The sequence below is a fragment of the Pogona vitticeps genome, chromosome 3 (assembly GCF_051106095.1).
Source record: "Pogona vitticeps strain Pit_001003342236 chromosome 3, PviZW2.1, whole genome shotgun sequence".
Taxonomy (NCBI): domain Eukaryota; kingdom Metazoa; phylum Chordata; class Lepidosauria; order Squamata; family Agamidae; genus Pogona; species Pogona vitticeps.
In genome coordinates, this window is record NC_135785.1 from 53,997,261 (window position 1) to 54,011,672 (window position 14,412).

General features: G+C 38.1%; 1 protein-coding gene across 8 annotated transcripts in view; it reads right to left on the reverse strand.

Annotated features, from left to right (window-relative positions):
* Window positions 1–14,412, reverse strand: part of BTRC (beta-transducin repeat containing E3 ubiquitin protein ligase) — a 204,153-nt gene that overhangs the window by 138,353 nt on the left and 51,388 nt on the right. For 4 of the 8 annotated variants that reach the window (XM_020790752.3, XM_020790754.3, XM_020790753.3 and 1 more), the window contains one exon: window positions 9,507–9,614. The exons of the other annotated variants lie outside the window; for them this stretch is intronic. In XM_020790752.3, the coding sequence (XP_020646411.1) occupies window positions 9,507–9,614 (108 nt within the window). The remainder of the gene's footprint in view (window positions 1–9,506; window positions 9,615–14,412) is intronic. 8 annotated transcript variants of the gene reach the window in all.

Genomic DNA, 14,412 nt, shown 5'->3' on the forward strand with positions numbered 1-14,412 from the left:
TTTAAAAAGCCTTTTGTACAGTGTATGAAATGGATTCTTTGCCAATTACAACTTAAAACCTCCCCTACAGGCATTAAGAAGACCTGGACTAACTAAAAATAAAAATAAAAACATACTCTGATTTCCATAAAATCCAACCAGCAGGAGACAGCAAGGCTCTTTGAAGAAAATGAACTTTTACTGATCTATTGTTCTCCTGAATGATGAAGTAGGGAAATCCTGTGAGTCTGTACATGTTTCACCTGTAGGTTCCATAGAATTAAAAAGTGCATTATTAAAGGATAACACTATAAATACCCCCCTCCGCCTTCTATTTTAAAAGCTGTTTCTTGCTATCACTTTGGCATAGTATGACTACCATTTCAGATTACTGAAATGTGTTTCAGCCCATTTACATGTGTTCAGAGGATTCTCTTCTTCAAAGCTCTATGCAAATCGTATTCAGGAATACTATTGTTACTGATGCAAAAAATACAAAAAAATTATATGCAACTATAGCAACATTTGGAAGTTGAACATTAAAACAGTGGCAATCTATTTAAATTAAATTTGAGAATGCCAAAGAATCTGGGTTTCTCTTTCCAGACATAACACCACAGAGGCACTTAAAAATTAGATCTGTTTATAAACCTGACATATTTTAGCCCTTCTGAAACATGACAGCTTTCCCACCTTGAGAAGTTTCTGAATATTTGAAAACAAAAGTCTGACCACACATTAATAGCACCATCTAACAAATATTTAATAATGGCTGAGCGTAATCATTAGCTGGACTGATTTCTGTGATGTTACACCCAAAAATCGGTGAACCAGAAATTGTATTATTTCAGATTGCAAGTAGGCATAAATACACAGTGTTCCATGTAAAAATTTCCCACACAAAGCAAACCATACATCAGAAAAAAAGATTCCTGCATTCCTTACTAGCTTTCGTCTTCCTTTGCGAAGATATTAGGGTGACAGCAGCAATGAGGGAGTTTAAACAGGAATGACTATAAGTGAGAACAGAATCTATCAGTAGATCTCTGGATATTCTGCAGTAGATGAGTAATGGTCTCTGCCTCCCAACTGTTCAAAATAGCAACAACAAAATGTCTTTCCCACTCAAATTAGACTGCTGACATGCAGAGAATATAGACTAACCAGGAGTGGTGCTGTATGTAAGAGTACTGAAAGTTCAGTTCGGTTCTGGTAGTGAAAAGAAACTCCTAGGCCAGGATCCAATGTGGTGGTTGCACTGATGGAATTAATTCTGTCAGCTGAACTAGGAGACGGCGATACCCTGCACCCAGCACTTCCCTGTAAATCCTGAAAACCTGCCTTGGTGGTATGGGAGGTTCTCCACAGTCAGGTTTTGGGTAACATGCAGAACTACACCTGTGAGGAACATTCAATCATGAGATTCCCCACTTGCAATCTGAGGTCCTACAGCCCAGACACAGTTCTGCTATAAGAAGAATTAGAGCCAAAGGCACATTACATAAGAACCTTGTTTCTGAGAAATAGCTTTATGAAAATTAACAGTTTCCCATTTGCTACTGCAATTACTAGAGGTAAGTAAATATATAAATATATTTAGCTATTTTTGTAATAAAAAGTAAGAACTTTGAAGGTGAGGTTGAAAAGCTGAGGGAAATACACTATGAACCTTTTCATTAACTACTATATTTGCAAGAAGAGAGCTATGATCTTATCAATTTTTCTGAACTTTGAAATGAGGTAGGATGCTATTTCTATATGAATATAAATCTATACTTGTTAAGGTTAAACACTGCATATGTAAAAACAATACACATGACCAATGCTGACTTGAAAGGTGAGATAACAAATCTTTAACAAAACTAAATTTCCTCCCATGTTTGGAATAAAATTAATTATTTGAATTATCTGCATCTGCATAAAGAAAAACTACTATTTTAAGATATGTCTTTAAGCCATATAAAAGACCCTGGCATTGATTTTATTGGTCAAAGAGAGGACAATTTGCCTATTCAGGTTAAACTGCAGTTTTCCACATACTACATGCCAAAACTACTACTTCTTATGAAATGTAAAAGATCTTTAAATAAATAAGTGAAAAAATGCAGGTGTAAGTTTATTTATTGTCCCCAAAAGTATATGTTGTGCAGCTCTTCTGAAGAGTTTAATATCAATGAGTGGGATTTAGTCACTATACCTGCTCATTACTGAAATGTATACAGTAGTTAAAACATTCAGACTAGAATTATTAGCCTTGATTCGGTTTAAACTAAGGGAGAAATGGTTTCTGGTACTGATACAGTACCACAAACAACCATGAGGTAGCAGCACAGTACACATGATCTCTCCCTTTTTATCATACAGCTTTGGTTTTGCTAATTTCAATGTGCGCGCAGACGCACACGCACACATGCTAATTCAATTAGTGCAGTCTGCAACTCTAGAAAAACAGTGATTCAATTAGTGCATTGTGGGACTCTGCTATACCTCTAAGCAGATGTTCACAATACTCAGGAACTTGGAGCTAGCTTTAAGAGTACCTGTATCCCATGCCATCAGTGCTACATGTATCATTTGACATAATAGACATGCATACCTTTTCAACTTCTAACAAGGGAAAGAGGAACATTCACACTTGATCAGTACAGGTTCCCCTTTACCAACACAATATTCAGAATGGGCAATTTTTTTGAAAATTAAACATTTCCCCCTCCCATCACAAAGTCCCTACAGGTCTTTTTCATCATCAGGAATCTGTGGGGGCTGAGGAACAGGAGGCAAAATCTTTAATTGCAAAAAGTCACCACAGCTGGGATGACTTAAGCAGAAGTAGCAATTTTCAGTACCGTAATTAAATACTTCCTCTTCCCATCCTTGGCCCTCACAGATTCTTGACAATGAAAAGGATTGTTTGAGACCCACAGAAGTTTGTGATAGGAGGGGGAAATGTTTAATTTTCAAAAAATTGCCCTGGCTAATGACATCATTAGTCTTATGCTGCAGCACTAACAGGAATAGGATTTCAGCCAGTGTTTCTTGCATTATACCTGAGGTATGGCAACAGACACCACAATGTTTTTTGCAACTTTTATATAAAAAGAAAAGGGAGTAAGGAAAAAAGAGAAGAAAGATGGCTCCAATTTTGTCATGGAAGTGCTAGATAACAGCTTGCTTTGAATCTACCTTTCCCATGTTTCACGTCTGCCTTGCACATTTTGAAAACAGTAAAAATGCAGGGTATAAACCGCCCCCTTTTTATTATTCTTTAAATAGCATAGCATACACATCTCCACTATACATTTCCTCAGGCAGTAAACTCACTCATTTTCCTCTATAAACTCTTGTACAGCTAATCTTTATCTACCACAGATGTGTTTGGGTGGGAATATCAAACTGCTGATTTTGTTTTTGCCCTTCACAGTTGTTAATTTTTGTTTTCTCGGTGAGAGAGGAGGGTGGGCTTTTTGGAAAGTTCTAAAGGAGAAGAAAACAGAGAATCACATAGCTTGGACATAGTCTCTTCCAAATGAGGATCATTGCTTAAAACTGAATACTATCACACACCATGGCACTTCAATATTTCATAGGCAATACAAGGAATGAGCAACTACAGAAACTTTAAATCTTGGTAAATCCTCTATGTCAGCCTCTCCCTCTCATTGAAATGCCAGAGGGAGCAGCAATCAGAAAGGAGATGTTCAACGTGATAGAGGTCAGGACACCAGTGGATCAACGTATCAGAAACACGACCTTGTTTATTTTTTTCTTCCAGTATTATTGTTTACAGGGTGCTTTGTTCATGTACCTTGTGGTTCTTAGCTAAAAGATGAAATTACAGCCCAGAATGGTGCGCTCAGGCACATATCCAATTTGTGTTTCCATCTCAGAAAACAAAAAGCTTTGGAGGCCCTCAGGCTGCCATTCAAACTGGAGAGGCTGACATTTTTAACAGCATGAACCAGAGACTGGCAGAGGGAATGATCGAATGCATTTCTAACTTGTCAATCAAAGATCTCACCTCTGCTGTCTTGTAAACAGTTGGAAGCCACCTAAGTACATTCATAAATGGAGGACAAGCCAGGCCCCAGCAAGTGAGGCTGAAGCTATGCATTTTGACTGCTATACCCCCAAACTCAGATTTGGCTTTATAATCCCACAGTAAATAACCTGCAGATACTTTACCAGAACCACCAAAAGCAGAGCCAGAGTAAGCAATACTACTGTATATGGATTTCAGTAAGAAAGAGCCATCTCTTCTGTTGTGCAAATAGAACTTCTGACCATGGTGTTCACCTTGCTATCAGTTATAGAGGGGGGAAAAACACATTTTGTATTACTAGACCAGCTCATTCGTTCATCAGGTTACTAGCTGAACACTGCATGCTATTCTAAAAATGTCACTTTCTAGATAAGCATTGTGGGCAATAATGTAAATAACTTGACAAGTCAGTATATTTTTGGAATCCAGCCCTAGATTCTTCATCCCTTCATTTTCTTAAGCAGTGGTATTCTATTGGTATGCTTCTTTATGTCTTTCAATTTGCCAGAGAAAATACATAACTGGTGATGCAATCCTTACTAGCCAAAATGGCTGAGGGTTGGCTGAATTGACACTAGTTAATATTAATTTTATTTCCCCCTTGTTTTTTCTTTTTCATTTAATGAATTTTGGATCTCTATCTGTGAACTGTCATACTGAATATATTGTTATAGGGGGTCTTGCTGGGTACTACATTTTAATCTGTAAAATGCTCAGCAAAATGTTTGCACTAAACTGCCCAGAATAGTGCTTTAACTAACTAACTAACTAACTAACTAACTAACTAACTAACTAACTAACTAACTAACTAACTAACTAACTAACTAACTAACTAACTAACTAACTAACTAACTAACTAACTAACTAACTAACTAACAGTTTGGGCCATACAACAATTCCATTAGATAATGAGTGGAAATCCCATACTGTACACTGTAGAAAGACCTAGGCTCTACGGGGACTGCTAGCATGCCACAAATAAAATAGCATAAGGAACTCTGTAAACTTCACTTCCCTAAGAGTAAGAGAAGCTCTGCCATGACGACTGCAGCCAAGAACAAAAGATTTCTAAAAGTAGTTTCTGTTCATGCAAGCTTTTAGTAACTGACTGGATGCCAAGGAAGAATCTTTAATGGCGGGTACTGTACTTTTTAAACTTCTTCTAATGCGCTTTTAAATACTGTAGTTTAAAATGTTTTTTATTCAGGGGTTGTTTTAATATGATAATATGTCTAATTGGTTTTTAAAGCTGTGATTTATTGGCTTTTTAGCTGTTGTTTATTTTAAAAATATTTAATAAGCTGCTTGAGTCCCTTTATTGGGGAAAATGTGAAATATAAACAGAATGAATAAATGAATCTTTATTTGTATCAGAGCTTTGTACAATTTAAAATTATGGACATGTATGTATAAAATGTAATTTTATATAGAGAAACTTAAAACAAATTGAAATGTTAAGATAATTAGACTATATTTGACAAGATGTGGGTTACTTCAATAGCATTGTTGTGGTCATTTGTGTCTTCAATTCCAACAGAATCTATGAATGAATGAAAAAGTACTTTCATGTCAGTAAACAAAGGAAGGAAATTTCAAACATGTGCTGATGTCTTCCTAATTGCCAAGTCACCACCGGTAACCATACACAAAGGATATCTTGAACAGACCAATCTGAAAATTATTTGTTTATTTTATTTAACTTAAATGCCGCCCACATACCCAAAGGTCTCTGTATCCTCTCTTATACATCTATACACAGTGTTTAACATTAGCTTAAGACATCACCAGATCACAATCTGGGAGCATAGCTTTGTAATAACTGGCCAACATAAATTCAGTTACATAACTGGAAATCAAAGAAGAATTTCTATTCAGCGCAGAACCTGAGCTACTTTAAACTTTTATCTGACCCCTCCCACAAGCATGCCCAGAATTGGGACTCCTCTGTACTTTTTGCCTATGCTTGAGCCAAGCTTTCAGTATGGCTGCACACAGATGTCCTTTTGTGGCAGCAAATGATCTTCCCAGGGTCTCTTTGGTATACTGCTTGTTCCTCATGATTTGATCCTACCAGTAGCACTTTCTCTGGGCCAACACTACCTTCTAGATTCCAAGCATTTTATTTGATTGCTCAAACCTGCCCAAAAAGACCTCACTCCATGTGAAGCTATTATTGTGGCTGTTTTCATCACAGTGATGCACCACAACCAAGGCAGTGAGCCAGATCATGTGGCTGAGATATCTAGAGGGACTTTCTACGTGAGCAGCTACAACACTGGGGTTGTGTCCATTTTTGAACCAGCATTCACAAAGCTACATGGAGGACAATATACAGTGGTGCCTCGCAAGAAGGGCGCCCCGTTTAACGACGAAACCGCATTACAACGATCTTTTTGCGATCGCAATTGTGATCGCAAAACAATGGTCTGAATGGTTTTTTTTTCGCTTTGCAATGATTGGTTCCCTGCTTCGGGAACCGATTCTCGCAAAACGATGATTTTAAAACAGCTGATCGGTGGTTTCAAAATGGCCCCCCGCTGTTTTCTGGGACGGATTCCTTGCCGCACAGGCAGCGGAAATGGCCACGCTATGGAGGATCTTCGCTGGATGGTGAGTTTCAAGCCCACAGGAACGCATTAAACAGGTTTTAATGCATTTCTATGGGCTTTTTAATTTCGCTTTACAATGTTTTTGTTCTACAGTGATTTCGCTGGAACGAATTAACATCGTAATGCGAGGCACCACTGTACTATATTTGAAGTACTATTCTGAGTTGCTGGCTTACAATGAAATTATCTGTCTGTCATGTAGCCAAGTTGAGAGCAAACAGCATTTAGCAAAGGTTTCCAATGGGTCCCAAGCATCAAAGAATAGCCAACTAGAAGAATTGGTGCAAAAAGGTTCCAAGATGCATCAGCATTATTTTCACATCAGTTTAGGCAAGAAGCAAGGTTTGAAATTTTTTGGCCAAGAACACCTGATTTGACTTAATTTCTTGTTCTTGGCCAAATAATGATCACTAATATAAGGAACATGTTGGATTAGCTATGAAGTTTCTCTATTGTTTTGAAGCAGGAAACCATACTTGTTTTTACTGTGGGCATGTATATATACAGTCATTCAGGTCTTCACACTGCTTACATTTAGAAAATCCTCCTTTTAGCTATCCCTAAACAGTCATCAAGATACTTCACACATACCTTTAATTCAGTGATTTGAAAAAGGCAAGTTAGGTTTGTGGAAATTAGACCAAGCTATTGTTTCCGTGTATTAATTAAATATTGAAAAGATTTTAGATACATATAGGTTATAGATTTAATATAATTGTCCCAGTGATATGGCAAAACTATTTTTTTGGGGGGGGGGAGCCACTTAATACTGATTCATAATAAACATTCATTTTATTTTATTTTTTTAAAAAAAAACTCTTCAGTAAAACATATACCTCTCTTTCTAACATGGACATCTTGAATGGGCACTTCCCTAGAACAAACCCTGTTCTCCAAGACGGCAGTTCACTTGCTGCTAACATATGCTATTTAGGGGACTTTAAAATCACAGTAAGTGTCAAATGTTCAGCCTAGAAATCTAAATTAATCATAACAGGAAAAATTTATGAACTGACACTGTCACAAAACATCAGGCGTATTTGCTCCAATCTGTCTCCCTCTATTTGTAAAGCCAAAACCCTAAGGAGTTTGGGGTGGGAGTTTATAAACCTAAACCAAGAAAGTTAAATTTGTAGACCTCCAGCTCTTCCTGGCCTGCAACTTTTATAGGTTCCAGCCAGCACAACCACTCCTCAAGAATGATAGCAGTTTCAGTTCAGCAACAGTGAAAGAACCACAACTTGCTCGCTTTTTCCTTGAACAAATGATGGTCACCACTGTTCCTATGAATTTATTTATTTATTTATTTATTTACAATATTTTTTAGCCGCACCATTGCCAGTGGCTTCTGGCATTCCAACAGTTTTCTGTGTATCATAAGAATATGTGAACTGGATGTGAGAAAGAGAGCATCTTTTCAGTTGTGCCAGACTTCTGAAAACATCCTCCTAATGAAGACCTATGTAACTCCCACCACTGCACGTTTTTTTAAGCAAGCAGTGAAAACTTATACTGGTCCACCGAGCACTTAGGTCTGCTGATCTGAAAGTGGGTTTTAATGAATGTTTCTGCAACCGATGTTGATATTTTTGATTACCTGCTGTTATATTTAATATGCTAATATTCTGTTGAAATTTTCAGGGTTACTTTAGTTTGGTGAGATGGTGGAAATTTATTATTAGCTATTGGATAAGGAATCTAGACACAAATACTCTGAATAAATAAGCAGACAAGAAAGCTGCCGGATTGGGAGGGGGGATTTATTTGCAGATTTCATCTTATAGTACCGGATCAAAGATAGCTCAATTCTAGGACTGCCTGATTTTTAATACAATCATATCGCTAATACCATCTCTCACAAGCTGCTCCCTCTAAGTGCTGACTAAAACTCCCTTCATTACCATCAACACAGAAAGTGGTCATGCTGTGTGGGATAATAAGAATTGACATCATATGACAGTTTGGGGAAACTGGCTCTAATCCATCTAATAATGACCAAGCGAACAAGTGACATACTTCATGACTAGCATGACAACCAATGCTTCATCTGCAGGATTCCTTTCTCCGGGCAGATAAAAACCAGGATCTTAAGATTAAATGTGAAGTTCATACTTTCCATCAGTACTTGCTCAGTATTTTAGTAAGACTATAAAGTTTCCAACTGCTGTTTTCAGAATAATACAATGGTAACAAAGCAAAGGCAAGCTGGTATTACAGACTTTTGGCTCCTTAGCAAGGAGACGCCCCCTGAGTCTCAGACAGACCCAAGAAGTACGAAAGTCCTGGAACAATTCACAAGGTGCAACAGGGGTGGCAAATAGCAGGAAATAAAAAGCACAACATGCAACACTGCTATGCTCACATTTCTGGCCTCTCCCTGCTTTCTTCCACAATGTTACCACTTTTTCTTGCAGCTAGCTTCAAAAAGAGAAAAGCAATAGCATATAGCAATAAGCCAAGGGCCCAAATGGTTTAAAGGCAAGACACTAGCTCTCATAGCATCACTGTCCCAATTTAACAATCAAATACATTCCCTTTAGCAATTCCAGAACATTAAAGGCAAGGGCAGTGATACCTTAAGTACATCCAGATCTGTTAGTTACTGTAAGTACTATATGTTACTGTAAGTACATCCAGATCAAAATTGCATTGCCCTTTTGGTCAAGCATTATCAACAGGCTTAAGCAAGTAGCATCCAATTATGTGTGATGGTTTTGTTTTAGCGGTCAGCTGTGAATCTATGCAAGATGAAGATGGTATCTAATAGCTTAAATGAGATGAAGGAAGCACAATTATTGAACAAACAATAACATAATCATCATGATAGGGTGTTAATGAAAGCAGGCACAAGCACAAGCAGAGACAGAGTGAGAGAGTACCTGGAAAGCTGTGAGTGCGCCAGTCCCTGGGTTATAGAGGCATCGAAGCGAGGGCATACTGTCCGCCAGGCTGGAGCAGCCCAGCCACAGAGACCGGGGCATAGAGCACTGCAGAGAAAGGACAACTATGAGATGGGACTGTATGAAACAGGATGGCACAGATTATAGGAAATTCTAAGGTTGGATTTAGGTTCTCTGCAAAATTATATATGACCATATGATGCTGGAGTAGCTTCCACACTCCAGCACATACTACTGACCTATCTATTTGGCGGGGGGGGGGCAGAAAGGGAGGGGAGAGGCTAAGAGCCAACATACATACAACACCAGTGAAATACCTCTGACTTTTGATAAAGTTTTTCACAGAAGTAGTCTAGCACAAGGAATTTAATCCACAGTGCCTTTAATGGATTGAAATCACTTATTTTTTACCCAGTTAGACTACTAACTAAAACAAATCTGGCATTAGCCAGTGCAGACATCACCATCCTAATCCTTTAATCAAGAGGTAGAGAGCATCTGATCCTCCAGCTGTTTTGGACCATCTCTTAGGAACCACAACCAGCATAGCCAATTGTGATGGTTATTCTCTCAAACACCAGGAATGTAAAGGTTATCACTGTCTGGTTTACTATGTCCTCTATTCTTCTATACAAATTCACCCTATTCTTTCTGATAGCTCTTAATCATAACTAGCTATAGTCATATCTGTAACTACTTTAAACATGGGACCGATTGAACAACAAATAAAAAGCTTTTCTTTAAAAAATGATTTAGAGTTTGATTAGTAGGAAACCTTAACAGGTTAAAATCAGTGGAGGGACACTGGGGTATCTAAACAGACAGGTCGTTCTCAAATTTAGGGCTCCAAATTCCTGGATTGAAACTTCCAGAAGCCCTGACTATTGGCTATGGTGGCTAGGGCTTTCAAGATTGCAACCCCAAAGTATCTCACACTCCATGTTTAAGAACGACTGTTACAGACTCTGCAAGGCACTATCTAAATCTGTGATTTTATGGATTTAAGCAAAAGAAAATATACATTTCATGGCTTAACTGTGATTGTTTAACCATGGCTCAAAGATGCACATCAATAGTATCCACTGTATTAATTCAGTTGGTATTTTAAAGGATATTTAAGATAAAAGTTTCTGCGAATACAACGAACGTCCTATGCTACGCCTTCCCATCTACAGAATTTCACATTAGGTTAATACTTCTGCACATGGTGCAGTCAGTCGAATCATTGTGCACGGCACAATGATGGCAGAAATCCTGTTGCTTAGCATAAACTGAATTGTAACTTTCAGCCATTTTCTCTCTGATAAACAAACTACCCCTCCAATGATTCTTGGAGGTGTGCACACACGCTGTCTTGCTGAGCGTGCACACTGAGAATTGTGGCAAGGTTCTTTTTTTACCAGCAAGAAACAAGCTGAACATTATGATTTGGCTTACTCCAAACAACATGATTTTAGCCACTGTACTCTAATATGCACTGTAACATTTTCTTCAAAAAACCCTAAGTTCTCCTTTGCCCTAGCAAGGACCAACTGAGTTAATTTATTTCTGGGGGGAGTTTTTAAGTTAAGTTCTTTGATTCTAAATGAATAAACGCCTTTCTCACATACTTTTCTGGATTTCAGGATTCCAGTACAAACAAACAAACAAACAAATAAATGCCGCATCTCACAACCCAGAATTCTGACCATCTGGACCACCATCATTTTGCTCCCAGCTAAATCTAATAATTTTTTCAGTGTATTTATGGGGAGAAGCTTTTTACTCTGTCTACCTTTTCTCTACAAAGGACAATTTGTTCTTAGCCTTCTACTGTTCTATGGTATAAAATACTGTCTGTAGAGAAGCTTATGGCTTATCTCGAAACACCCTCCAATACGTATCTTTGGATGTTGTACCATTATTTGAAGTACAATCCATCCAAGCTGTAACTTTTCATGTTCCTTTCAAAGACCTTTTCTCTTTACTTTTATTTACTGACTGCATAACATCTATCAGTTCCACAGACATAAAATTTTTCATTTTCTCACAAATTCCTTCCCCCTGCCCACCCTATTTTCAGGCAGTTGTGGAAAACATTTTACTTCTGTCTTCACATCCCAGAAATATATCTTTTTCTCTCTAACACCTCCACAAAAACATGGCTTTGTAACATCACCTGATTACTAAACTCACCTCTTCTCTGATGTCCTACTGACAATTAGATCCATTCTTATTTGTTCATCACTATGCTGTTAAAATGATTAATCTCTACCACTGTCACATAACATCCCTTGTTAAAATCCTTACAGTGCTTTCCAGTCTATTGCTAATCTGCCAACAAACTACTTGCCTTCAAAACTCCCCATGGCTTCTGTCTCTCCTTATTTCTCTAGTCTTATAACATAGCCATACTTCAAGATTTGACAAATACTCAGACATTTTCTCTATATCAATGAAAAATTGTGTCAGCACATGGGTAAACCCTATGAAAGTTTATCAACCACTGTAAAACCTGGATGAAATGCCACTAGTCCACAAAAGCTTTTGCCATAAAAAAATTTAAGATGCCTCAGTCATGACTACTTGTTGGCAATACCATACACCGTAACTAATTCTAAGTACATGAAATAAGTTCAGTATGATTCCCTTGTTTAACTGCTGACTCCTTTTCCCTGTGGGCTTCTATGTGTCTGTTTTGGCAATATACTGTAATTACTTTCAGGTAGGGATTTATTCCCGTATTCTCTTTAAAGCACAAAAATAATGAAAGTAGATCTGTGATCTGGATTATGAATAGATCTGTGAAGTGTGGATAAACAGATGGACATTGTCTGGCAACATGTGCATATGCCAGGCAAAATAAAAGCACTAACGCCTCTCTGATTCTTCTCAACACATTCTAAAATTGTTATGGCCTATTGTTATGTTAATCTCGCAGTATGCACTTGCTGAAATATTACTCACGCCTCTATGACTTATAACATGTACAACACAAATTTACTATTGCATGGTCACGTGATGGGAAACAGCAATCAACCTGAATGCCCTTTCACATAAACCTACCTAATACAAATCTTTCTTCCAGTCGTGCAATAGGTTTATTCACAAAAACCTGAATATGTCAAAAAGTTACGATGTTTGGATCAATCCTTGAATAATACTAAATCCTACCTATGCTATAAGACACCAATTATTTATCAGTATCACTACAATACCTCACTGTGGTCACTGATATGGAAGAACTGAACTAATTCATATTCTCACATTTGATGTAATCACCTGGAATACCATCATGTGCTGCATTTAACAAGATTTATATTTACCTTCATTGTTATTGCTTTCTCTTCTCTTTTAAAGAAAACAACATTAATTGCCTTTAAAAGACCATATATGAACAGAAAATGTCATTGCTGTTCTTGCATTCTGCCCAAAGAAAGCAGAGGCTTTAAATTGGTACTTGTGTCTGAAAGAAGCTTATTCACAAACTCAAATAAAAGGCCTCTGGTGTTTCAATAGAAACAGAACATGAGTAAATCAGAAGAGCAACCCAACAGGACACCTTCATTTGCTGCTGAGCGCTAGGAAAACTCAATAGGCCCTGGTTGAAATGACTGGTCAAGCTGTATGTTTCAAATACTCACTATGGCATTGACACCTCCACAAATAAGGACCACATTGCTTATCACTGGAAAAGTGACTGACAGAATCTCCTTATACTGCCATCAGCTGCAGATATGTTTTAAGCCACAACATATAATGCAAACAGAAGTGAAGCCAGAGTTGTCAATCAAGAAAGAAATGTGTGATATTTCACAAAGCATCACTTGAGGGAAACTGCTTAAATAAAGGAAATAACTGATCAGTGTTGGAAACCAAGCTCTAAAAAAATGAAATTAAGAGAAAACTTAATTTCATGTCTATGGTTCACTCATTTGATGGAATATATACGGTATATAATTTCTGGCACACAAAAAAGTAGAAAATAGAGAAATTAGGCTGTAAGCCCTATCTCCTGCAGAATGTTTTCTTATGCAGTAAAGGGGGAGCAATCTTGTGATCCCCACCCATAAACCTGTCTTTGGAGTCTTAGCAGGTTCAAAAGAAAACAGAGCAACCTCTTTTGATCTTTCTTTCTTTGCAGTTGTAGTAGAGATGAGATTGGAGGAGGGGGCATTGAACTACAGATTTCACAATTCCCAATTGTGAGTGTTCCACCTGAGGGACAGACAACCTCACAGATGCCTAAATGTGGTTCACCAGGAGAAAGTCCTCAAATGGAAGGTTGTGAAGCTAAGTTAGGCACAATGGAGAACTATGAGATTTGTAGTCCATTTCTGGAGGTATCTGATCTGGCCATGTCATACACACCCTAATTACCTCCCAGCTGGATTACTGTAACTCGCTCTACATAGAGCTGCCAATGTAAAGTGTCAGGAAACTTCAGCCAGTCCAAAATGCAGCAGCCAGATTGTTGACTGGGGCTGGCTACTAACTGGCAGCTCCACTGGCTGCCAATTAGTTTCTGGGCAAAATTCAAAGTGTTGGTTTTAACTTATAAAGCTCTAAATGGCCACCTCAAAGACTGTGTCTCCCACTATGAGTTGGCTTGGGTTAAGATCATCAGGTGAGGCCTTTCTCTAGGTCCCACCATCTTTACAGGTACTTCTGATAGGGACAAGGGTGAGAGTCTCCCCTGTTGTTGCTCCCGAACTTTGGACCTCCCTTCCTCAGGAGGCCAGACTAGCCCCATCTTTGCTGTCCTTCTGAAAGGAAGCCAAGACCTTTCTCTTCAGGCAAGCTTTCCCTCAGTGGCGGCCTACATGAGTGAGCGGCCACATCATGGCTGGCTACATTAGTAACCTTTAGATGGATTGTTAAATACAGTGGTGCTTCGCTTAACGAT